General features: G+C 58.9%; 1 protein-coding gene and 1 long non-coding RNA gene across 2 annotated transcripts; one reads left to right on the forward strand and one right to left on the reverse strand.

Moving 5' to 3' along the window:
- Positions 1-14: 14 nt before the first annotated feature.
- Positions 15-19,595, reverse strand: GRIN2C (glutamate ionotropic receptor NMDA type subunit 2C). The gene is made up of 13 exons (XM_005495591.4): positions 18,736-19,595; positions 14,260-14,683; positions 12,191-12,786; positions 11,564-11,678; positions 10,794-11,005; positions 10,510-10,678; positions 10,034-10,187; positions 8,560-8,685; positions 8,245-8,474; positions 7,876-8,036; positions 7,130-7,317; positions 6,373-6,605; positions 15-5,978 (listed from the first exon to the last, which is right to left on the reverse strand). The coding sequence occupies exons 1-13, from the start codon at positions 19,434-19,436 to the stop codon at positions 4,584-4,586; spliced, it is 4,704 nt and encodes a 1,567-aa protein (XP_005495648.2). The 5' UTR covers positions 19,437-19,595; the 3' UTR covers positions 15-4,583.
- Positions 5,899-8,393, forward strand: LOC141731191 (uncharacterized). The gene is made up of 3 exons (XR_012583156.1): positions 5,899-6,015; positions 6,280-7,339; positions 8,260-8,393. It is a non-coding gene; the product is annotated as an uncharacterized LOC141731191 (long non-coding RNA).
- Positions 19,596-20,732: the final 1,137 nt, after the last annotated feature.

Genomic DNA, 20,732 nt, shown 5'->3' on the forward strand with positions numbered 1-20,732 from the left:
TTTTTAGGAAGCAGTAGTTTGGAGGGCAGATTGATGGGGCAGCTGAGCTGGGAGCCACCTGCGTGGCAGCTGGGAGCTAGGCAGAGCTGGAGAGAGAATTGAACGCTGATGAAATGAGCCTTTGGAAGCTGGAGAGGCTGAGGGTGCTGTTCCTGTGCGTGAGTGTGCAGATGTGGGTTCATGAGGGGCTGGGGCTGTCTGCCCTGAGCCGCCCATGCATTGCACAGCCCTTGGCTCAGCTCCTGCCCTCCACATGCCCATTTCAGTCTCTTGCCTTCACATTTCATTGCAGCCAGGAAACAGGGCTGTTCTCTGTTATTTCATCTCCTTTCACCCTCCCTTCCCTTCTCAGGAAGGAGGGAGCCCAGCCTGGCACCCTCTTTCCTGCCATCTCTTACATTTAAAGACGTGCCTTCTCTTCCCTGGCCTGTGTGTCCCCCTGTTCCCCTCAACAATGTGTGACAGTGACTTCTGAGGGGCTGCACCTCCAAGAGCTGCCTGGATCCAGGTATTGGATGGAATGGGATGCTGAGCACTTGTGTTCCAGCCCCAGCCTTTGCCATGGTACCTTACTGTGCTCCCCAAGGAGCGTGAGTGCTTCTCAAATAAATAACCATGAATTCCCAGACACCTGCTGTCCTTGCACAGCAGCAAAACAAATATATCCGAGGAATTGGGGTGATTAACAGAAAGAAGCTCTACAGCAGAGAACATTTTTTATATAAAACATGATATAGCAATGCCTTAAAAATTACTGGAGAAAGCAAGAAGGGAATGGTTCAGTGCAGCCAGCACTGGCTGAGGGGACACTGGGTGACCCCGTGGTGCAGGGCACGAGCTCTCTCCTCTCACTCATCGTGAATAAGTCTATTTTTATTTGGCCATTATCAGCAGTAACAATTCATTATTGCAGATTCACACGTGATGCTTTGTCCTGACTGTAATTAGTTTTTTAAAAATGGGATTAAAACCAATAAAATGCACATTATACATCTGGTTTAGTCTGATTTCTTTTTCCATCCCTTTCTTCCTCATGCGTAGGCACGGAGCAGCTATTCCTGGAGGGGATGGCCATGACGGATGGGTCTGCAGGCCAAGGAGAAATGGCAAGTGGAAAGGGTAATGGAGACCCTCACCTCTTCTCTATTAGCCTACTGCAACTCTGGGTGCAAGCTGCAAACTCAATTAAAACATCTGTACTTCCCCCTTCTCAATTACGGCTCCTTACACTTAAAGCCAAACAAATTGAATTGCTCCACAGCCTCAGGCTGCAAAGGCAGTTTCTGCCAGCAAATTTATTATCACCATAAAGCGCAGCTTGATTTATGTTAAAATATTAAAGCAGATCTTTATGATGGAAATAAACACTTTCTACTGTGATTCTCTCGAAGGACCTCACAAGCAGCAGCGGATTTTGGGGCTTGGGCTGTAAATCTTAGGCCAAACTGGCATCAGGGAGGAATTCAGTCTATTGCAGCACTTGGAGGAGCAATGGCCAGGCAAAGAAAAACTTTGAACCTAGGAAGAAGCTTTAGGTAAAGCTTCACCACCATCAGGGAGCCACGTGTCCCTGAGGGGATTCAGCCCTTTGAAGGTTTGAGGAAAGTGCTCCCCAGCCTTTGCCCTGGATGGATTTGGTCAGGCCAGGAGCCGTCAGTGGGTCAGGAAAGGGCACCTGCTGCAGGGTCGCAGCTGGGGAAGGCTTTGTGCCATGGCTTTGCCTTGGCAGGAGGCAGGAACCAGGAGGTGGCTGCACCTGCTGCTCCCTCAGGATCCTCGGGCACAGGCCTGGCAGCTGTCCCAGCGCCCTCCTGGCCCCATGTGTGTCCTGGTTTGTGATTTAAGCAGTTCCCTCTGCCCTAACCTGAGTCACCATCTCCCCCCAGCAGCAGCAGTATGTCCTTGCCATTGGAACCCCTTCCCACTGGCCAACCTTGCTGGCCTGCCTTGTTCTCCCTCTCCTCACCAGGATGGCTCTTGGGATGCTGAGCAAAGGGGCAGTGAAAATAGGATGTGCTGTGGAGATGTCAGAGCTGGCAGAGGCGGGGGGTGGGTTTGGGAGGGCAGTGCCTGCTCCCCTCAATGGGGCTGAGCCCCAGAGTTGGGTACCCAGCAGTGATCCAGCCTTATTTCTCTCTGCATAGCAGCCCACAGCCTCCCAGGGTACCCTGGGTGCCAGAGCAGGCTGAATTAAAAAGTGATTGATTAGACAATTTCACCAAAAAGAAATAATATTTCTCAACGTCTGTTAAACACTAAATTACCCAGCCCCTCTTTGGAAAGCCTAGCCAGAGGGTGCTTCCAGACTGCTGCTTCCCTGAAGGCTTGTCCCTGGTGTACCCACGAGCAGGGAAATTCTGCAGCAGCAGCTTGGTCCTTCCTTGCTCCTTGAAGGTCACAGATCTCACCTGCACTGCACTGGTCATGCCCCAAACACCTCCTTTCCCACCAGTGCCCAGCGCCAGGCACAGAAATGGGAGAAAAACTCTGCTTTTCCATCCCAATTGGCATGTAAAGATGATTATGCAATGCCACCATGGTGGCCAGGGACCTGTGCACTCACATGGGGCACCCAGAATAGCCCAGGCTGTACACCGGGTGCTGACACCCAACCCTGGGGCCACCTCTCCTGGGAGCACCCCCTGCACCCCATTTGTCCCTTGCTGTCCTCAGTCTCCTGCAGCAAAGCCCTTCCATAAAACATGAAGCAGCTCCATTTGGCCTCTGCTGAGTCACCAGGGACATCACTAATTAATTTAAAACGTGGGTTGGGGATTTTTGCTTTTTTTTTTTTTTTCTGCTCCCCTTTGCTGTCACAGCCCCAGCCTCAGCTCAGGTTTGACTGCAGCTGTGTATGCTGGCTTCCTGGAGCCAGAGAGCCACAATTTGAGGGAAGGTTCCCAAGGCCACCCTGAAGCTTTCTGGGGACCAGCCTGTCACTCCAGGGGGCATCTGGGGCACTCGGCTGGGAAAAGCTGCCCCGGGTGAATGGGTGCCATCACCTGTGGCAGCCTGGATGAATACCCTCCTCTCCAACCGGATTTATTTACTTATGGCTTTTATTTATACATTGGCATCTCCCACCCTCGCCAGGAGGCTTGGAGGGGCTGCCAAAGCCATTAAGAGACAATTGCAATGATAAATAAGAAAAGGGAATTAAAGCACCGGCACCAGTGTGTGATGGCAGCCAGGCTGGGGGATGGGGGGCTTGGCTGGATTTAACCCCAGACAGATGGGTTGAAGCATTGACGGACAGATGGATGGACAGACAGATATTGCCAATGCTTTTGAGCCTGGACCACACGTGGCCAGGCCCTTCTGGACCTCCTCGGGGTTTTGCAGCCATCCCTGGGGCAGGGCTGGGTGTCCCGGAGCAGTCCCTGCCATCATCCCCTCACTGTTACCGGCCCCAGCAACCCCCAACAACTGTGTTTTAATAGAAAGGAAAAGAAAAAAAATAAAAGAAAAGAAAAATGAAAGGAAAGAAAAGAAAGGATAAAAGAATAAAAGAAAAGCGCTGCTCTAGAGCAGCTTCCCAGGGAGACATTTATGGAGGAAGGTGATGCCAAAGCTGAGAAGAGGGGCTGAGGGTCGGCATCTCCCTGGGACAGCCTGCCGGCCACGCACGGGCAGCTCCGTGTGGTGCTGGTGGTGCTGCTCTGGGATGGGGCTGGAACCGCCCGGCCAAGCCCTGGCTGTAGCCCCGGGCCCCGGAACTTCAATTTCCATTTCCCAAAGAGCCTCTCCCCTGCCTGAGGCTCCTGAGTCACGGCCGCCTCTGGTCGCGCCCCAGCCCGGCAGGGAAAGGGCTGTGTCAGACGTACACGAAGAGAAGAATTAAACCCGGCTCATCTATCACACCTGATTTATGGCTCCATCAGCCTGGGAAGGTGGGAGGAATTTTCCCCTTTCTCATTCCCCACAGCGCACCTTCCCGGGGCTGCTGTGCCGAGCTGGAGATCCCGGCCAGGCTGCCGTGACAGCATCACTCACTGACCCGAGCCCAGGCACCCCAAAGCCTGAGCAGGGGGCTCCGGTGCTCGGCTCCAGCCTCTGCACAGGCTGATGGCTCCCAATTAAACCCTCGGAGCAGTTGCCATTTTTCTCTTCCATCTTTCCCTTGGTGGGACGAGCCTGTGCCGCGGCTCAGCAGTAACGGGACGCGGACGGGGAGGGGGTGCGCAGGACAACGAATATTCATGGGAATCCATGATGCCAAGGGCAGCCCCGGAGGATGGAAGAAGGGTCCCCAGGCAGCTGAAAATGTCTTTTTAATGACCTGGACATGGCGTTTCGAGTCTTTTAAATGAAACCAAAACGCGACGGCAAAAACGGCGGCGATGCGTTTGGCGTCCCCGATGGCAGCTCGCCTATAGGGACAACTCGACTCAGCATGTACCAGCCCTTGCCAGGCTCCTCTGACCCCCCAAAGAGCGCACCGGGCCCCGCCGAGCCGCTTGGAGCATCCCGCTGCCGGCGGTGCGGGACCCGGGAGGCCGGAGCCCGGCCGGGAGCCGCTGGCTGGCCCTGGGGACCCCGGGCACAGGGCAGGCAGAGGGGTGCGGACACCCCCCTGTCCCCCATCACACCTCCGACTCCAGGCTGGAGACCCGCCGCCAGGAGCCGCCGGCGCAGGGACTCGCCACCCCGCGGGCCACCGGCGGCTCCCTCCGCTCCGCCGCCGCCGCCCGCAGCCAGGCCAGCTCCCCGCGCCGCCCGCAGTCCCTGCAGGCGCTGTCCCAGCGCCCGGAGCCCCGGTCACAGCGCTGCGCCCCGGGCTGCTCCCGGCACGGCGCGGAGCCCCGCGAGAGGTGTCTGGCGTAGAGGGGCAGGTTGGGGTAGGAGTTCATGCAGGCGTGGGGGGCGCACGCCGGCACGGTGAAGGCGGCCCGAGGGTTTTGCCGGCAAGCCTCCCGGTAGGACGGCAGCCTGGTGACGGGCGAGCGCGGTGGCAGCCGGCCAGCGGCCTGCGGGCAGCGGGAGCCGCAGCCGTGGCCGGGCTCGGCTTCGGGGAACAGGTCGGGCACGTCGGCGCGGGCCGGGCGCGGGGCCCCGCAGCGCCGCAGCCCCGCCGGCCGCCGCCTCTCGCCGCGCTCCCCGGGCGCCCTGGCCGAGCTCGCCCACCGGCTCAGCTTCTCCCGCTCCATCCCCGCCGCCTCCGGCCGCGCCGGCTCGCCCCTGGCTCTGCAAGTCCTGGTGACTTTGGGGAAGGCTCCGCGAGAGCAGGACGGAGGCAGGAAGGCGCTGCCCACCTCCCGCTTCTTCTCCGCTGCCGAGAGCAGCCGGGGCAGAGTCCCCGAGCCCCCGTGTGCCCCGTCCCTCTGCAGCAAGGGGTTGTTCTGCAGCCGGTCCCCCCGTCCCGACGGCCGCTTGTGCTCCCTGTAGATGTCCGGTGGTGGGAGGTCCCGGGGGGATGTGGGGGGCGGGAGGGGAGCCCCGATATGGTTCCCCACCAGCATCTGCTCCCCATAATCCCCTCCTGGGGAAGTCTTCACCAGGAGGTGGGGGAAACCTGTGAGAGCTTCATCCCCTGCACAGCCACCCCGAAACTTCAGGGGGTGTAGCAGGTGGGGGTGCTCGTTTTCCCCTCTCCAGTTCTCCTCCCCGGGCAGACGGGAGTCCACGGGGATGGGCTGCGGCAGCGGCAGCCCCAGGGGAGCGCCCTTGGCAGCGTAGGCTCTCCCCAGCCTGTCGGCGGGGTGCGGGCCCCGGTGTGCGCCGGTGCTGTTCTGCACCACGAGCTGCGGTGTCCTCAGGGAGAAGGTGGTCTGGAGGCGCTCGCTGTGGTTGCTCCAGTCCTCAATGGTGCGGGTGGCCTGCTCCAGTGAGCCGCCCACGCTGGCCGTCGTCACCATCTCTTTGGCCGCCTGCAGCATTTTCAGCACGTTGGCCTGGGCTGAGCTGGCAGTGACATCGGGTGTGGGCGCCCGCCCGGGGCTCGACAGGGTCTGCACCCCATTGAAGCAGCTGTAGATACCCTGTGGGGAGAAATGGGGACCCCCCATCATCAGCAAGGTCAGTGGAGTCCTGCCCCACTGAGCCCACCCTGCTGAGCTGAGTTCATGCTGCTGAGTCTGAGGGAGCTTCAGAGCACTGACGCCCCCTCCCCAGGATCCCCAGAGCTTGTCAACGTGGGTGGCACTACCCTCTATCACTCCTTTCCCCAGGGTTGCTGATAAGGGTGTGGGGTCATTCCCGGGACTGAGCCCTTTCCTGAAACCTGGCTTTTCTCACCAAGATCTCATATCAACAAGAACATCTCCACTCCTTCCCATGCAGGCCAAAGGACAATGCCCACCAGGCCATGTCCATCTCTGTGACACCGTGTGAAGACATTTGGGCCCCTTGAAAGCCCCTGTCAGCATCCCTCACCCTGCTGATGGCCAGGAGGAAGTCCAGCTTGTGGGACTTGGGGACGGAATGACGCAGCTTCCAGTAGACGAGGTGCTCCCAAGCGAACACCAGCAGGCTCAGCCCCATGGCCACGAGCAGCATGTAGAAAACCCCAGCCATGTTGTCAATGTCCAGCTTGCTGCTCATCACCTCATTCTTCTCATTCTGGCAGATCCCTGACAGCCAAACCGTCTCCAGCTTCTGGGTCTCACCTGGGACATGCATAACAGTGAAGGAGTTGAAAATCCACCCCTGGGAATCATCTTTCCAAGCCCATCCCTGCCCCTTTCCAGTCTGCTGTGGGTGGAGGAAGATAAAGAGACCCCTGAGCCTCTGGAGCTGGAATCACCTAATGTTGCTGCTGCCATTGGCCTGAGTATCCCACCAGTCACTTATCCTTCTCCAGGGTCCTCTCCTGACTCTGTTTCCCACCCGTGTGCCAGCCAACCACGCTTACTCTCCTCTTCCCAGGCTTCTCCTCAGGACCCTCAAATGTTGTGCACAGCCATCTCCAGGATTTTACAGCCCCAGAGGGAATGACACGCACAACATCCAGAGGATTTCATACCCCTGGAAGGAGCTGGTGAAGTGCCTCAGTGCTGTCCTGCCATGAGGATGTCAGCTGTGAAGGCTGCACAGGGTTTGAGGGCCAAACCCCGTTCGCTGGGTTAATCTGCAGGGCAGGGGTGGGGCAGGAGGGGGACAGGGCCGAGGAGGAGCTCGCTCAAACACCCACCATCTCCCAGGAACTGGAGCAGGGCCAGGTCAATGGCCCGCTTCCAGCGCGAGTCCTTCTGCAGGGCGATGCCGTAGCCCGTGGTGGCGAACACCTTCCCGCTGCCGATGGTCACCAGCTTGCAGCCCTCGTCCTTGCCCGCCATGTAGTTGAGCACCGCCGCGTCATAGATGAAGGCATCCAGCTTCCTGCCCACCAACAGGAGGAAGGGTGAGCAGGGGGCTGAAAGCCCGTCAGTGGGGGAGGGCTGCGCCTATTTGGGGAGCTGTATCCCTTTCAGGAAGCTGTGGCCCATCTGGAAGAGATTCTGTGTTCTCTTGGGGTCCCTGGCCTGTCCTGGAGTGCTGTAACCACACTTGGAGGGGATGTACCCAATCTTGGGGGGAGCTGTACTACTTGGGGGACCCATGCCCCATCTGGGGTGAGCTGCATCCTTTTGAGGGGAGCTGTATGAAGCTGTACTCCATCTGCAGCAGCTTGTGCCGTGTTTGGGGGTCCTGTACTTCATCCAGGGAAGATGCACCGAGCCATACCCTGTCTGGGAGAGCTGTACCCAACCTGGGGGGCTCACAACTAACTTCAGGGGGGTTGTACCCCATTTGAGAAATCCCTTCTCCCTCTGGGAAGTCCTGTACCCTATTCCAGGGAGTCATAGTTATTTAGGGGTGCTATATATGGGGGTCATTTGGGGGAGCTCTGAGACCATACACCATCTGGAGGCCATACCCCATCTCAGGGAGCCATACCCCATTTTGAGGCTGGTGAGGGCGTCCTCCACAGAGCGCTGGTTGTACTTCACCATGTGGGTGTGCATGTCGGGGTAGTTGCTGCGGATGTTCCTCTCGGTGCTGCCGTTGGGGACGGTGCCAAAGCGGAAGGGTGGGTACTGCTCCTGTGGCCTCTGGAACTGCAATGGGGAGCCCCAGGGGGTGGCATCACACAGTGCCCATGTCTTTCCATGTCCCCAGCATGTCCCCTCCCCGCAGCCAGCCCTCTGCTCATACACTCATGCCCAGCCAACTGGCAGTGATGTGTAGCTCCACACACATCAGTGCCGGTAACTTCAAAAAGGGTTGTCTTTAGGGATTTTTTAGGGTTCCCACCCCAATGATCACCTTCCTGTCACTCAGCCCTGACACAGTGTCAATGTACTGCTCCTGGATCATGAAGGCAGCCAGGTTGGCCGTGTAGCTGGCGAGGAAGATGACAGCGAAGAAGGCCCAGATGAGCACCATGATCTTGCTGGTGGTGCCCTTGGGGTTCTCGATGGGGACGGAGTTGTTGAAGACCAGAGCCCACAGCAACCACACGGACTTGCCAATGGTGAAGGAGGGACCTCCTGGCCCTGCAGAGACAGGGAACAGAGGAGACATTTGTCAGCCCAGCCAGGGATGTGTCCCCCTCTCCCAGCTCCCACCTTCCCAACTCACTTTTGCCACTGGTGAGGTTCTGGTTGTAGCCAACGGGGCTGAAATACTCGAACACGAAGACGGTGATGGCCACCACAGTGAGGCACATGACAAACATCATGACCCACACGGCTGGGCTATAAGGCTCTGCAAAGCAAGTAGAACTTTGTGAGCCTCCAAAGACATCCCCTGGTCCTCTGAGGACTGCCAGGAGCCCTCCTGGATGGATGGCCCTCATCCTGAATATTGCCCCACCTTGGAGAGGAGTTGGAGGTTGGCACCACCATGGCCAAGCAGCTCCACAGGGACTCAGGAGGGAAGGGGGTTGCTACAGAGCTAGGGGATGCAGCCATGCTTCCCTGCCTGGACCAAATCAGCTTCTCACCAACAGGGAGATCTTTACAAAATGCTACCCATCTCCAGAGTCACTGCAGGAGGGTTTCCCATGGGATTACAGGTTGTCCCCCATGATGGTTCTGGAGACAGGACTGTGCCTGCATCAGGCACAGAACCAGCCCTGGGGAGAACGCCAGGCACAGAACCTGCTCAGCCCTGGGGAGAGCCCCCCGTGAGTGGGGACAGGCAATGAGCCCCTGCCTGCCCAAGATGATGTGGGATGGAGCAGCAGGAGCACAGGATGGAGCAGCAGGAGCACTGGGGATGCATCCGAGCCATCAACGTGCAGCCACCGAGGTCCATTTATCAGCGTGTCCTTCGCTGTCAGGGAGGAGAGGCCTCCCCTGATGGGGATGTGGCTCACTAGCGCAGAGGCAGGAGACACAGGGACATGGGGACAGCAGACCCCAGCCCTGCCAAACCAGGGCAGGATGCTCCATCTGTCCCTGGGGCTGGTGAAGGTGACCCTGCTTCCGTGGGAGTCTGGGCTTCGTGGTGTGGGGGGACAGGATGAGGAGGATGTGCCCAGGCTGATGGTCCCAGCTTCCATGGATCCCCAGCACCCTCGTGCGCCCTCCCCACACAAGAGCCCAGTGCCAGCTGAGCTGGGACATGGATGCTGTGCCCTTGCCAAGTGCAGAGAGCCCTGCCCAAGCTGAATTTCCCGATGACATTGGCCCATCCCCCCTACCTAGGCTGCAGCTTTGCTGGTGTAAAACTCATTAAATAAAACTTGTAGCACTGGTGGTTTCCTACACTTGGCTTAACCACTGGCTCTGGTGATGGTGGCAGAGATGGGTCCCCAAAGCAGAGATCCAAGCTGGCAAATCCTCCCATGTCCCCATCCTCCCTCCTCCACACACAAAATGAAGAGGAGAAAACCACTGAGCCCAGCCTTAGTCTCCAGCCTCCATCTCCATAATAAAAGGATTATTCAGGCAGGGAAGAAAGAAGCCCCAAAGCTGACAGCACAATCTCCTTCCCTTATGACTTAGGCTTTTTTTCCTTGAAAGTTGTTAAAATTGAACAATATTTCCAATTTGCATTTGTAGGAAGCATGGGATGAGCCTGCAGAAAGACAAGGGGACACAGGGCTCACCCAGGAAAGCAGAGGGGGACACGGTGCCGTTGCTGCGGGCCACCATGACGCTGATGCCCGTCTCCACAAAGGGCACGGAGAAATCCACAATCTCAGACCGCTCCTCATTGATGGTGAGGGAGCCAATGGCCATGTCTGCACGCTTGTAGTACACCTGGAAAAGGGGCAGGTGAGCTTGGGATGGGCAGAGGGACCCAGACCACTTTCCCCAGGCATTTCCTCATCTCCAGCATTTCCAGTCTTAATTTCTGACATTTTTAACAAACAATATTATCTTCCTAAGTGATCAGGGGCACAGACACAACCTGCTGTGCAGTTGTAAGTTTCATCTGATGACTCCTCCAGGGAGGAGCTCATGCCAAGCTCTTCCCTGCCCACAGTCCCACCACAAATCCCATCTTCACCAGGAAAGCCCCAGGGTGAGTGGTGCCCTCCAGGGAGTGTCGAAGCGGGGTCTGAGCCATGCCCATCCCTACCTCACCAATCATTCCGTTCCACACCCCACGCACGATCTTGCCATGTTTGCCATTGGTCACCAGGTAGAGGTCGTAGGAGAACTTCACAGCCTTGGCCAGCTTCTTCAGGATGTCAATGCAGAAACCTTTGCAGCACAGCTTGGTGTAGGGATCCACAAGGCCATCCCCACTGGAAACACACCAGGAAAGATGGGTTGGACCAAACAGAGATGCTCTGAGCACCCTGGACACCACGTGCCAAGGGAGCGGCGGCCAGCCTTGCCGAGCTCCGTGTCCCTGCCCACCTGTGGGAGGAGTTGGTCTGCTTGCGGCAGGGCACGGTGTTGCGCACGCAGACCCCCGTGCTGGGGTCCGTGTTCTCCACGATGACGAAGGGTCTCTCCTCCAGGGTGGCCACTGTCAGGTGGCGGTTGTCGACCACGGGCTGCATGAAGGAGCCGTAGCGGGGCCACACCGGGTACTTCATGTGGATGATGCCTTTCTCCCACTTGCCCACCTGCCCCCCAAGGGAGAGCACATGGTCACCCCCGTGAGGGGCTCTGGGGGTCACACGTGATCCCATATCCATCCTCCCACCTTTGGGGCTTATTCCTTGTGAGCCCCATCTCAGCATCCCTTTCCCCACACACCCGTGGACCACAGGTGAGGTGTTTCCTCCTGAGCCCCGAGCTTCATACTCGGGTGAGAACAGACCTGGCCAAACTTTACCCAAAATACTTTCAAACTACAAAAAACACCCTCCGTGCATCTTGTTTCAGATCTAGGTGTTTGGCTGCTGTTCTCCAGAAGTGGGCATCTGCATTTCTGACTTTTTTTGAACTTATCAGCCAAATTGCAAGGAAAAACTGTCAACTCCTGCCAGAGCTTTGGTGCTCATCATTGCTGCAAACCCCCACCATGGCACCATTGGTACTTTTGGGACCAGCCATGGTACTTTTGGGTTTTGCATGGCACAGCTCACCCCAGGGTGGGACCCCAGCCTGTGCAAGGCCCCAGGCTCACCCTGCCCAGCCACCCCGCAGTGTGCCCATTTCAGGGGGCCTGGGGGTCCTACCATCTCCCAGAGCCGGTGCTGGTTGAGCGTGATCACCACCATGGTGGGCTTGACCAGGTAGCCACCTTCATTGAAGGAGAAATCCCTGTGCTCCCATGTCACATTGAGAAGGTGCCTGGTGGGACACAGAGCCTGTAAGCCTTTGGCTGTGCAGCCCTGCACTGCACAGCCCTCCTCCTCCACCTTCACCCAGGCTGCCACAGGTCCCATGGAAACATGTGGGGCTGAGAGCTGGGGACCAGCTTTAACACCCATGCAAGGGGCAGAGGGGAGCTGAAGAAAGCTCTTCTAGCAAGGAGGCACCAAGGATGGCCCACTGCAGGGCTGAGGATGGACAGACTGCCAAAGCAGCTCTGAGGTGCCATAGAGCTGTGATAGCCCCCCCTGAGACCCCCAGGGTTCCTGAGTCGCCAAAAACATGGGAAAAGGCAAGGGAGGTGCTGGGACATCTCTGGGGAGATGCTTCAGGAGAATCACAGCCAAGAGGCACGGACTACCAGCTGTAGCCCTCAGCAAGCACCATCCTTACTGCTGGCCAGCTCCCTCCCCCTCCTCCCCTGCCCTCTCCCTCACTTTTTCCCCACTCCTCCCGTTTCACACCCACGCCAGGGGCTCCCCATTCCTCACCGGTAGAAGCTGGTGTTGGTGGCCATGGCCCTGGTGGGGGCCCAGCAGTCCCGCCCCACCTCGGGGAGGTAGCCATGGGCGCGGAAGAAGCTGGCGGCCCCCATGGCAATGATGGCCACGCCGTCGCGCACCTTCTGCCGCAGGCTCAGCTTCCAGCTCTCCGTCACCACGCTGATGAGGCCCACCGGGAAGGACGAGGGCGGCACCTCCATGTTGCCCACTGTCATGCTGGGCACAATCCAGATGTATCCTGGCCCCACAAGCCCGGCTTGTTCTGCCATGGAGAAGAGATACTCGGCCTCCTCTCGGGAGCAGTAAACAATGAGGACCTGGGCATCAATCTGGCGCAAGAGCCGCTGCGTCCTGGAGCTGCTCTGCTCCTGGCTCATCTCGAAGGTGAGCACCTCTTGCAGCTCCCAGCCAAAGTAGCTGGCATCCGTGAAGGAGCGGATGAGGTCCAGGAAGATGTTGTAGCCTGGGTAGAGGCTGGTGATGACAGCAAAGGAGCCCCAGTCGTATTCCTCCAGCACCTTGAAGATCACCTGGATTTGCTGCTCAATGGAGACACCCAACTGCAGGAAAGCTGATCCGGGCTCCTGAGGGAGGAGAGGGATCAGGGCCTGCTCTGGCATCATGATCCAGGTGTCATGCACCCATGCAAGCCTCCTTGCATTTGCCATCATGAAAAGTTCAAGATTGCCATGAACTGGTGTGGTCCATGGGCTGGAGATACCCAAAATCACATTAATGCTCCTCCAAAGAACTTCACCCTGTGCAAAGGGTCAACTCCTGCAGCCTCATATCCTTTTCTTAGCATATTGACCAAAAATGTCTCCATCCTCCAAAGGAGATCATCAGTTTCTCCTTAAACCAGGAGAAGGAGGTGGGCAAGAGTTCTGCCAGGAGCATAAATCCCATCCCTGCTCCATCTCACTACCTGCAGTCAGAGCCTGTGTGGCTCCTTCCCTCCCGCTCCACCTCCCTGGCCATCTGGCCTCTCATTAGCAAACCTTAATTAGTCTGATTCTGTCTTAAATGATTCAGCGAATGGCAGTTGCCGAAGGTCACGTGCAGGCAGCAGGTTTTGCCACCCAGACCCTCCCCACCTCCAGAGAAATAGTCTGGGGTGAGCCCCAGAGAATCCCAGACAGGGAGGAGGTGGAGATCCCTCCACTGACCCCGAAATACGCAGGCCCTGGAGAAAGCTGCAGAAAATCACCCAGCAGCAAAGCCATGGATATTTTTCCATTGCTCCAGGCTCCATCTGAGCCCTCTACACCCATCTGAGTCCACTGCACCAACCAGAGCCCCCCACACCCACTGCCACCCACCCACAATACGCTCGAGGGGCTCCATGATTGAGTACAGACAGGGCTGTGGGAGTGCAGTCCAGGGGAATTGGACCCCAAGCCACTATGCAAGAAAAGCACAAAATCAGTTCCCCAAGAAGGGCAGGATCTCCAATCTCCAGCCACAGGAAAGAGCAAGCACTGAAAGCCCTCCAGCACCCAGGCCGGGCAGGCTGAGGACATAGCCCAAATCTCCATGCCCAGGACCCTCCAGCCTGGCTCCAGCTCTCCCTGCCACCAGCAGCTCCCAGCAGGCAGGTGACAGTAACGGACAGTGTCTGATGCCAGCGAGGAGCAGAGAAGACAGAAACCCTGTGTCAGCCACAGCGCACCTGAGATCAGCGGCGCAGCTGAGCAAGGCTTCTCCATGCTGCCCACGCAGCCATTCCAGGGCTGGATCCAGCCCCAGCAGCGGCAGTGCCACCAACCCAGCATCCCGTGGTGGGCACAGGAAGCAGCACACCAGGGAAGGTCCTTCCACTGGGTATTGAGGTCCTCTCCCCCACCCCATTAACGGGGCCCCTCCTTGAAGTCCCCACCATGTCCCACCACCCCAGTAAGCCACACTGCCACAGCCACTGATCCACCATTCCTGCCCCTGATCCCAAAGGCTGCAGTCCAGCAGTTCCTCTGCCCTCCAGCATTCCACATCCCTTACCTACACCACTCTTAACAGTTCCTCATTTCTCTCATCCCCCCTGGAAATAGTCAGTACCTCACCTTTGGGGTCAGGACCACTGCAGACCCTCCACTGATGCTGATGATGGGGACCTGGGTCTGGGATGAGATGAAGTCAAGGATCTGGGCCACGGCCTCCGTGCCCACGTTGTCTTCAAAGACGATGCCGTGGATCTTGTGGCCGGCAAGGATGTCGCAAATCTGGGTGAGGAGGGTGCTGGGGTTGGTGTTGTTGACGACAACAGTGATGGGGTGGATCTCCAGGGGCATGTCCAGGAAGCTCTGGGGGCTCAGGCGGGAGCGGATGTGCAGGGGGTAGGACGTGCCCCCGAACACCACGGCCACGTTGACCACGGGCTCCTCGGGGCCCGGCAGCAGGATGTCCGTGAAGGCAGCCGAGCAGCCCAGCACCATCGACAGTAGCAGAGCGTGCGCCGGCGCTCTGCCCATGTCCACCAGTGTGTCCCTGCCAGCACAGGACACAGCCCCTCGCATCCAGCTGCACGCCAGCACCCCCAGCCCCGCTCACCCCCGCCCTCCCCACTGCCCTGGGGCATCACCATGGAGGGCTGACCCCAGGGAATGAGGGGACCCTCATCCTTGGGACACTGGATGTGGTGAAGGAATGACCACGGGGTTGTACTCACCACCCACTGTACACCTCAGTGCTGTGTCACTTGTCTCCAGTCTTATCAACCACTAACCCTTCACAGTCAGTCCCTGCTTCCCACGACCACCCTGCCCTCATCTCACCATCACCATCTCCCTCCCACTGCCCTCCCACCCCATCCAAAAGCCACCACTGCTGCACTGGTCCATGTCATCCCTTCAGCCAGGGACAGAAACAGCTGCAAGAGATGCCAGGAGGGGCTGGGAGCGCTTTGGTGCCTCTCTCTGCAGCAGCCAGCCACCTTCAACATTCAAAGGCTTTGCCCTTGACGGATGGTTCAGCTCTGCACCCTGCTTGTTGAGATTTTGCAAATCACAGTCACTGAAGTAGCTGGTTCCCTGCCTGTCCCGCTGACTGTCTCCTGCCCATCACCCTACTTCAGCCTCTTCTCTGCCACAAAATCCCAACCAATGCACCTATCTGGCTCCATATCTCCAATTTTTCCCTCCAAGAATTCCACAGCATCCTTCTGCTTTCCTCCTTCTCTTTGCCCCCAGTGTGTGTCCCCTGCTGGCAGTGCCCACCCCGATGGGACACCCTCACACTGTGTCTGTGCTGGCTACAGCCCAAATCCAGGCTCTCAGGGGCTCTTTGGGCACACGCTCCCTGCCAGGCCCCCAGCTCCCCACTGCCCGTGGGTGCTCACGCCGCAGCAGTTGAGGTGACAGTCCCCTGTAGTGGGACACATGCCTGCCCACAGTGACACACCCCTGTGCTGGAGTTCACCTCTCTGAGACCACCAGCAAAACCAGCCTGTGGCCAGGGGTATCCAAGCCCCTCTGAGCCCCATTTCCCCCAGGGCAGTCACCCTTGTGCCAAGTGGGGCAGCAGGGAGGGGACAAGCAGCCCTCCACGGTGGCACCAGCCAGGCACCAGTGTTGCTTCATGCAGCAAGGTGCCAGCTGGTGCTAAGAAACGTCACTTGCAATTAAAAGCTGCTGTTGCTTAATGTGTCTCCAGCACAGCCAGATGCTCCTCTCGCTGAGTCCCAGCTGGTTTTGGGGTCTGGGCTGCCCTGGTGACCCGCACCCCAACGTTCCTCCCTGCCGCAGTGACGGACACCCCTTCAGCACACTGCAAAAACATTGCCAGCGTGCTGAAAATGCAGGATATAAACCCAACAGCTGCTGGGCTGGGCACCCTGCAAGAGCTGCTCAGTGCAGATTTGAGCACTGGGGTTGTTCCCTCCAGGGAACACAAACCACACATTTCCCTCCTGTACCCCATGGCTACCAGGAAGTCTTGGGCACCTGTCCGGGCACTGATGCTCACCGGGCAGCATCTCTCTAAACCAGCTGCATTTCCCCAGGGAATCATCCACCCCCAGCACCCAGCACCACCCAGGGGGTTCACTCTACCTGACTGCATCTCCCAGCCCACTGCACGTCGCAGCTGGTGGAGCTGCAGGAGCCACAACGCCACAGCGGCGGCCGCAGCCGGGGCCCCTTGGCCAGAGAGGGCAGCAGGTGAGTCATGCCATGCTGGCAGCGTCCCATGCTCCGGCACGGCCAGCTCAGTGGCAGGGCAGCCTGCACTGCCTGCTCCTCACTGCGAATTCCCAAGTATTTTTAGTCCTGTGATAAATAATTCATTGGGAATCCGGCATCAGCTACCCAAGCAGAGAGGAAGGGGAGCAACATGCCACCCAAAACAAACAGAACCGCCCTGCCAGCAGCACTGCCCGTCTGAGCCCTCCTCAAGGACGTTTAAATATACTCTGGGCCCTTGTGGTGATTGATTGGGTTTGCTTGTGCCAGCCCTGGCACCTCACCTACTCCAGGACCTGATCCTCCTCTTCCTCAACTCAGTCTTGCCCAAGCTCGGGAGCCTCTTCCAGTACCGAGCAATCCAGGCACAGACCAGTGGTTGTCCCTTGCCATGCCAAGCTCTGCCACCCCCTGCTCCTGGCTCTGACTGGGGACAGGACTCAGCAATCTGGTTTCCCACGGACCAAGCCGCAGGTGGAAAATATCCCCGTCCCTCACAGCTGAAATGCAGTGGCAGCAGCAGAGGGGAGGCGGGCATGGGCTCATCCCATCGCTCAGCCCGTGCTGAGCCATCCAGGGCAATGAATTTCCATCCTTCCCAGGAGCCTGGTGCCTCCATGCAGAGTCAGGCTGGCTCACCACAGCCTTTGGTGGGCATGGAAGAGGATGGAGGAGTTTCAGGCCAGAGAGCCTGTGGCTGGCAAGGGCTGCATGTGCAGGCTGGAGATGGGGCTGCTCCAAAATGGCCGAATTTGGGAGGCAAAGGGCAGCCAGCTCCTCCAGCCCAGCTAGCACCATGTGTTTCCAGCCCACTGTTTCTCCTACTGAGCTAAAGGGGTACAGGAGAATTTTGGGGGAGATGACAGATTGCAGGAAAGTGGTGGAGGCTGAGGAGAAACTGAGCCCTTTCTGGAGCTACTGCCAGAGCTGGGGCTGCTCTTGGGCTCAGCACAACGCAGCAAAGCCCCTGCCAACTTCAAAGAAAATCCACATTTCCCAACCCCTTGTGGGAAACAGTGCAGAATTGGTCCCTTGGGAAAAGACTTTCCCAAAAGGGAGGTTTTCCAGCTGGGTGAAAACCAGTCAGGGTCAGGAGGAAGGTGGCCATGGGCAGGAGCCTGGGCAAGGCAATGGCACCTCCTGGCAGCCTCCCCAAGGACCACAGGACACCACAAAGCTGCTTGGTGTCTTTGCCACTTGTTTTTTGTTGCTTTGGGGTAGTTTTGAGCAGGTTAACCACCTTCCTAGGCACAACTTCCCCTGGTGCACCCAACTCACAGAAACCTTGTGCTAAAGGCACCAATAGAACCCTTACCTCTCACCAGACCCTGAAATGTCATTTTAATGCAACAAGCAAAGTTTGCTCCTAATTTTAAACCTCCGTTTTTTGCCCTCCCTCCTTTCTCTGCTCCAAGAGAGGTAGAGCTCATGCAGACATTTTGACCTCAGGAATGGGGAAAAATAAAATTCCAAAATGCAAAATATCATTCAGGAAAGAGAAACCTTATGTCCCCAAAAAAAGCCTCCGAGCCTGAAAACAGAGGGAAAACGCAGCCTGCGCCAAGGGATGGGGAAGGGGAAGGACAGAGCAAAGCCAAACCTGGCGGGAGCCCTGTGGGGAGGAGAGGGGGCACTGAGGAGGGCACCAGGATGTGCCAGGGCTTGTCATTGCCCCGATGGGGACATCCCTGTGCAGCAAGGAGAGCTCGATGAAGCCCTTCAGAAGGGGAGAAAGCAGCAAAACCTCCTCAAAGACAATCATCACCTTCCCTGTGCCCATGCAGGGGGGATGACTCGGGACAGAGCAGCACTGGCAGCCCTCGGCAAGCCCCGTCTCCTTTCAACCTTCATCTGTCGCCACCCGGCATCACCCTCCTCTTCCTCACCACCCTCCCCTTGCTCGCCCGCACCTCTGACAGCAACAGTTGCGGGCCGGGGGCTGCGGGCCGGGGCCATGGGCAGGGCCCCACACGCACGCACCGAAACGCAGCTTTAAAAGGTCGAATATGGATTAACCAAAAATAAACGCCAAGTGTCCTGCCTGCCGCTGGGTTACGCAAGGTGGCGGCGGGGGACACAGGGCTGGTGGCACCCAGGGAGGTCTCCTCAGTTTTTCCTGCCACCCACTCCCCCCAAAACCCCCCAGAAGAGCGGCCAGGACTGAGGCTCATTCCTGTCCCGTGCCCGGCATGGGGAGCAGGAGCTCCGGGATGCGGGGGATGCTGAGGTAGGGGAGGACGGACAGGGAAACCCCCACCCCATGAAAAACAACCGCCCCATCCCGGAAAGTTGCTGGCGGCGGTGCGGGGCGGCAGCGGAGCCCGTCGGGCCCCGGACGCCCCCAGCCCGCCCGGTACTTACGGGACCGCCGCTGCCCGGTGCCTACATCCCCCGCGGCTCCGGCGGGGCTCGTCCCACCGGGGGCTCGGCTCTGCCAAAGCTTCTCCTCGTGCGGGGCAGCCCCCCGGGGCACGGTCGGCCCCCGCCGCGGCTGGCGGGGGGCTCCGGCGGCCGCCGTCGGTCCCGGCTCGTCCTTGGCGGCGGCGGCGGCGGCGGCGGCTCTGCAGCGGCGGCTGGAGGCAGGGACGGCAGCGGGGGAAGGAGGGAGCGGGAGCGGAGCGGGTGTGCACGGGGGGGGGCCCGGTGGCAGCAGGTGTCTCGGCGACCTCCGAGCGCCGGCAGCCATCTCCCCCCGGCCCGGGAGCGGCGGGGCGGCCCGGGCGGGACGGCCGGGGGAGGGATGCGGGGATGGAGGCTGGGGGGAGCCCGGGGGCGGTGGAAGGACAGGACGTGTGTCCTCCCGCCTCGCCGCAACTTCGGGGCTGGCCGCCAGCCCCGGTGGAAGGGGGGGCACGGGGGACAGGCAGCCCTCCCTCCCGAAACCGGCCCGCCTCTCCTGGCACCGCGGCCGGAGAGAGAAGGCGGCAAGACCCCCTCTTTTCCTTCGCCCCTCTCCTCCATCTCCAGGAGGGAAAACCCCTGGTAAAATGGCACAGACTCCCTCTCTGGGCAGTGCCCGTCCCCAGCCCCGGTGAGGGCTGGAGGAATGCGGTTGGACTCATTCCCTCCCGCCAACATCTCCCATCCCTTTGCTGATTGAACTGGTGGAGAGCGGCCAGCTGCCCACCGTGGTGCCCCCCGGGCGGTGCAGGACAGCCTCAGGGTCCCCATCGGTCACGGGGAGGGGGGTGACACTGAGCAAAGCCCCCGCAGGCAGCAGCATCCTCCAGCTGTCGCCAGTATTAAAGCATCAGCTGATCCCGCAGCACTGGTTTAGAGCGAGCCAGACTGGGGGACCGGCTGGGGCGGGGGGGTAGAAAAGGGGAGAGATACAGTAAAGGAAGAGGGGAGACAGGCAGGGCCCTGCTGGGGCTCCCTTGTCCTGGGTGGTGCCCCAAAATGAGCCATGGCTTCAGGCAGATGGACTACGGCTCTGGCAGGACCTGGCAGGAGTCGGAGCTCAACTCAGACCCCACTGTGGGGGGCAGATTCTCCCGAACCTCCCCATGTCCCAGCTCAGAGCCACCAAAACCCTGGGCATCACCCCGAGAGCACAGAGCCAGGTGCCAGCAGTGCCCGTGCCCAGGCACTGCCCCTCTGCCTTCCCCGGGGACAGACGCCTGGCTCAGGGACAGGGCCACCCAAATGGGTGTTGGGCGTCTGCCACCCAGGCTGGCACTGCAGCCACCTGCAACAGCATCCTTGTGGCTGCTGGGCTTGGAGAGGGCCTTTCCAGAGAGGTTTCAACTTGCCTAAAATCCTTCTGTCTGTGCTCAGCCATGAGCTGCCTGATGCAGGACCTCCACACACCATCCCTGATCCCCAAGACAGCCTGGCCACCTTCTGCCCAGGTGCTGTGGGTGCCTTTGGGGCACCTCGGGGGTGCAAAGGCACCAAAAACAACAAACAAACAAACAAACAAAAAAAAAGGAGGAAAAGGAAAAATGCATCTAGGGCTACGTTTTAATCCCTGTAAAGCAGCACCCGCTCTCTGCAGGAGAGCTCAGCCAAATCTCTCAGGTTGCTGCAGTGTGAGGGCTCAGGGCAATGGGGCATGCAGGATCTGTCCTGTCCTGGGTACCTGCTGGCCATGTCCTGCTCCTCAGCCTCAGGCTGCCCACCTCGGCCTGATTCTGGCAGCACTGCCCACTCTCTTGCCCAAAGGCAGATTTAAGGGTTGGCAACAGGTCCTCAACACCTCAAATTCTCCTCCCAGGTCGACAAAAGAGCCGACCTTGGGTTAAACATTGAAGAAGGCAGTGGCTGCATTTAACCCTTTCTGCTGCCTTCATGATCTGGAGTGACAGAGCCTGTGGGACAGCGTTCCAGGGATCTGGGTCAGTGTTCAGGGATCTGGT

The sequence above is a fragment of the Zonotrichia albicollis genome, chromosome 19 (assembly GCF_047830755.1).
Source record: "Zonotrichia albicollis isolate bZonAlb1 chromosome 19, bZonAlb1.hap1, whole genome shotgun sequence".
NCBI lineage: Eukaryota > Metazoa > Chordata > Aves > Passeriformes > Passerellidae > Zonotrichia > Zonotrichia albicollis.